The following is a 5,058-nucleotide window of genomic DNA, read 5'->3' on the forward strand; positions in this document are numbered from 1 at the left end:
TCGGAGTCTAGGTTGACTCCTACTCGAAGGCCCGCGATCCTTGACCGCACCGATGAGCAATCCACTAAGATTCTTCTTCCCGAAAACCTCGGAAATAAGTAATGCGTACAAAATACAATGATATAAGATAGTAACAACCTACTATCTTATATAAGATTAAGTGCAATACAAAAACAATAAAGTATACCGACTGTGTGTAGGAGTTGAAGCTTAGTTGTCACTTGTTTGCGTGTAGAGGAATTGTAGAGTAGTCACACAAGTAGAACTAGCACAGAATTGAACCACAACAGATTGCATACATAGCCTCAGACCTTGAGCTTCAAATTATAAGATTGTCAATGTTTGGTCGACCGATCCCTGTGTTCGGTCAATCGAACCAGCTCCCTTCATTCCTGGCTGAGATCTTATTGCTAATTCGATCTTCGACATTAACTGTCTATTAAGGGTTCGGTCGACCGATCCCTTTATTCGATCGACCGAACAGGCTCCTTCCCTGTTCATCGAGATTCGCTAAGATTCGCATTTACTGTGCATTTAATGTTGATCATTCAGTCGACTGATCATCTGTAACGCCCGAAAATTCTCAAAATTATTTTAGAAATATTTTATGATTTTTCTGGAATTTTAGGATATTTTTACATAATTTTTATAATAGCAGAAGTAGCAAAAATAAATAGAATCGTAAAACAGCTTAAGCGGGAATTGAACCCGAGACCTATTGGGTTCTATGACTTAAGGTGAACTCTAGTAACCAAGTGAACCCAGCAGGGTCGTGCTGAAAGAAAAGGGGAACAATTATATTTATATTTGAGTTGGGCTGAATTACCCACTTAATATAAATAGGGAAGAATTAAGTGAAGAGTTATTTTTAACGTAACTCTCCTCTCCCTCAAAAAACCCTTACACGCCGACCCCTTCTCCTCTTCTTCTCTCGACGCACCAAGCCCCAAGGGCTAGGGTTCCGTCTCAAGGGTTCCAGGAGCACCTTCCGGCGAAGACTCCGACACGAGGACGTTTCTCTCCGCAAGAAGAACGCGTGGACGCTAGAAAATCGTCGGGAAGATCGTCTCCACCGGAAAATTAGCAACTAGATTCATAAGAAAACTAGTGCAGGAGGTAAGAAACCCCTCATATGCAGTATAAGTAGCTTCCGTGTGAATTTTATGCTTCAGTTTTGTCACGCCCCGAGAGTAAGGTTGTCCGACGAAAATCGGACAGCACCTCCCCTGTAGCAGTGACAAATAGAACCGGTATACAACACCACAGATAATACATATACAAATATATATATCACAACCACGCAGATAATATACAGCCCACACGGCTGGACAAACAAACACAGCGGAAAACAAGAATAACAAAGATAAAATAACAAAAACTCACCGCGGGCCGGCCCGGCTTGACTCATCGGCAAAACAACCAAATACAAATAACAAGTCCACAGCTCAATTATTACAATGCTAAATTCAAAGGTTTAACTCACAATAAAATGAAAACCAAAACCGTAAAACCATCCTCAGAAGTGACATGGGACCGGCAATCGGGATCCTCCTCCAAGCGTACTAGCATCGCTATCAGCTACCTGGTGAAATTACCAATGCGGGTGGTGAGTATAAAACTCAGCGGGTAATAGGATAGACAGTGCATGAGTAACATAAAGATCAGGAATACAAAAAAAGGATACAGTCTCGGAAAGATAAATAGCAGATACTGCAGGGTAAACAAAGTATATATATCCATACCTGAAACCATATCCTAGGCTAACAGTGTAAGGTCTGAGATAAAGTAAACTGCTACAGTACTGCTCATAACTACCAGAATCACATATAAAGTATACTGCAATAGTAATCAGTGTCCAAGCATATATAACAGGTATGTGATAACAGAACTACATAAGTAAGCATGAACAGCATAAGCAGGTATATCAAAAAAAATAGCATATGCACGGATGGTCACTCCCGCCCACCCCTCAAGTCCATGACCCCAGTATGGACGAGAGGCCGGGACAATGACAAACTATACACACTCCAGCTACCACTACTCTCGAGTGGCCAAGCGGACAGTTGCATAGTAGCTGAATAGCTACGTCTGCGACGGGGGTCCCTGCTGCCCGCGACTCCAGCAGACACTACCCATGAGTGAGCGAGTGGGGGGCACGACAGGACATGCGGCACGCTCCAAGCTACCACTACCCATGAGTGGCCGAGCGTGCGGCCCAGGCCAACGACCGTCTCAACCACAAGGGAGCCAAAGTCGTCGGCAATGCATGCAATGACATGATGCGAATAATGCAACAGTCATCATATATATATAACAGAAAATCAGGTATGCTACATGAATCCGCATGCTCAATACTAAGCATAAATAAACAGTAATCAAACAGGTAAGCATGGCATCTAGTATCTGCTAGGTATCAAGAATAACAACGGGAGACTGTATAGATAAGAAAGTGATCATCTCGAAGATTGAGTGGATAAAGTATCAAGCACAAGAAATAAAATGAGTGGAGTCAAAATAAATACTGCATATATGAAACTAACTCATGCACTTATACCGATATCTAAAGGAGCAAGTTAAGAAGTACCCGCCTCAAATGTAGGTCGAATCCGACGTCAACCTCGTCACAATACCCGCCTCGATCAAAGTCCTGTGTCAACGTACAAAATTTAACTGAATACATAGAAAACAGAATAACTAGACTAGTGTACAAGGCATGCGAATTTAATCTGAGTCCCAGTCATTATCCAAACGAAATCGCACTAATTTGCACAACCCAAACCAAAACCATAGTTTATGTCTTCAGATCAAACAATTTCCAACCGAAACTATATCCATTTGAATTCCCAAATCATGCATTTCGTCCCCAATGCACGAGTACGTATTCGAAAAACCTAAAGCTTTACCTCACAGAAGTCTCCCCACTGATAACTTGCTGTCAGAAGTTGAAATCGCCGGCACTAGTACACGGATGCTGCCCACATTGTAGATCCACATATCTGAGCTCTTAACAGAGCTATACGCATCACAAACATCCCAATTGATGCATAATCAGTATCGAATTCAATCTAAAACCAACATTAAGGTCTACAACCTAACATCTGTATTGGCAGGGGTCTTACCCAAGGAATCCCGGATGAACAACAGTAGCGGGAGATTGTGGCAGAACACCTCACGGTATGCCACTGCTAGAAACGAAACTCAATCAATAAAATCTCACTGAATTCCTCACTAGATCTACAAATCGAACTTCTGGAGTGGTGTATAGCTTACCTGATGTTTCCCGGGTGAAGAACAGCAGCTGAGAGTTGTGGCCGAGCCCCTCACAGCAAGCCACTGCCCAAAACCATCCCACAAAATCCGTTCACCCTCTCATCCGACATCAAATCGCAGATCCCATGGCTAAAAGAAAAACCCTAATCAAACAAACCTCACCTCAAATACCTTGATGCCGGGAACCTCTGCCGTGGACAAAGAGAACTCCGACGAACTCAGCTCAGTTCTAGAGCTCGGGAAAGCGAGACCTCCGTCTGGAGTGTACCCTCTCCACCAAAAACGACCCGGAACTCGGCGATCCAATCTCCAGCGACGCCGAAGCCCAAACCTCCTCGCCCAACCGAGAATCCCTTGTGTGAAACCGCAATCTGGAGAGGGGAGGAGGAGTTGTAGACAAAGGGGAAAGAGGCTCCGGCGATCGACCGGGGACGTGCGTCGGCGCTGATCCCGTCGACGGATGGAGTGAGCTCGAGGGGAAATCGGCAGTCTTCGGGCAGAGTGGACACGAAGGAGAGGCGGCGTTTCTCTTTAGGGCACTGTAGCTTCTCACTTATATAGGTAGGGTTTAATTACTCTACCTAATTAACTCCCTAATAAGCCTCTCAAATGGTGATTTCCATTATCCCTTTAAACACTGTCATAATTCCTCCAAAATAAATCCAGAAAAATATCCACAAATTCCCTTAAATCATTTTAGGTTATTTTCTTTTGTCGTATCTCACATTCTCCCCCTCTTATAAGAATTTGTTCCCCAAATTTATGACGTAAATGCAATAAACGACATGCGAAGTAAATCATTTTATGAAATAACTTACATACCTTCATCAAACAACTGTGGGTACCGCGCTCGGATCTCATCCTCCAGCTCCCAGGTTGCCTCGTCATCGGAATGATGCTCCCATCCAACCTTGACCAATCGGATTGTCTTGTTTCGCAGCTGGCGTTCCTTACGATCCAATATCCGCACTGGAGCCTCCTCATATGCTACATCTGGCTGAAGGGTGATCGAGACATCAGCCAAAATATGCGTAGGGTGTGGTACATATTTCCTCAACATAGATACGTGAAATACATCATGCACCCCGGCAAGTGAAGGAGGCAGCGCCAGTCGATATGCTACCTCACCGATCCTCTCAAGTATCTGAAAGGGTCCGATGTAACGAGGAGCTAACTTCCCTTTCAATCCAAATCTCCTAACTCCCTTGGTAGGAGACACTCGCAGGAACACATGATCACCCACAGAGAACTCCAAAGGTCTCCGTCTCCGATCTGCATAGCTTTTCTGTCGGTCCTGAGTTTCTGTCATTCTGCGTCTGATGGTGCCAACCAACTCTGCATCACGCTGAATACGCTGGGGTCCCAAGACTGACGATTCTCCAACCTCGTCCCATAAAGTAGGAGATCTACATGCTCTGCCATATAATGCCTCGAATGGTGCCATCTGAATCGCTGAGTGGTAACTGTTATTGTATGCAAACTCCACCAAGTGCAAGTGATCCTCCCAGCTACCGCCGAAGTCCATGACACAAGATCTCAATAGATCCTCCAATGTCTAAATAGTCCGCTCCGACTGCCCATCCGTCTGAGGGTGAAATGCAGTACTAAAACGGAGTTCCGTACCCATGGCCTGCTGGAGACTCCGCCAAAATCGAGAGGTAAATCGTGGATCTCTATCTGATATAATACTCAGAGGTATACCATGCAATCTGGTGATCTCTCTGCAGTACAACTCTGCCAATCGATCCAGCGAATCCGTCCGACGGATCGGTAAGAAGTGTGCAGATT

The 5,058-nt window shown here is 44.6% G+C and overlaps 1 protein-coding gene across 1 annotated transcript; it reads right to left on the bottom strand.

The window, feature by feature from the left end:
* Positions 1-2,904: 2,904 nt before the first annotated feature.
* Positions 2,905-4,795, bottom strand: LOC122040311. The gene is made up of 4 exons (XM_042599640.1): positions 4,093-4,795; positions 3,271-3,333; positions 3,092-3,182; positions 2,905-3,013 (listed from the first exon to the last, which is right to left on the bottom strand). Exons 1-4 carry the CDS (start codon positions 4,793-4,795, stop codon positions 2,905-2,907), a joined length of 966 nt encoding a protein of 321 aa, XP_042455574.1.
* Between the last annotated feature and the right edge of the window lie 263 nt (positions 4,796-5,058).

This window comes from Zingiber officinale, chromosome 1B (assembly GCF_018446385.1).
Source record: "Zingiber officinale cultivar Zhangliang chromosome 1B, Zo_v1.1, whole genome shotgun sequence".
NCBI classification, from domain to species: domain Eukaryota; kingdom Viridiplantae; phylum Streptophyta; class Magnoliopsida; order Zingiberales; family Zingiberaceae; genus Zingiber; species Zingiber officinale.

Bases quoted from the DNA above. Each gene is read 5' to 3' on its own strand.
- LOC122040311 (XM_042599640.1), bottom strand. From the start codon at position 4,795: ATGGACTTCGGCGGTAGCTGGGAGGATCACTTGCACTTGGTGGAGTTT. The intron at 3,334-4,092 runs GTATGTAAGTTA...GGTTTTGGGCAG, and splicing joins CCCACAGTTGTTTGATGAAG to TGGCTTGCTGTGAGGGGCTC. The intron at 3,014-3,091 runs GTTGTAGACCTT...TGATGCGTATAG, and splicing joins CCTGCCAATACAGATGTTAG to CTCTGTTAAGAGCTCAGATA.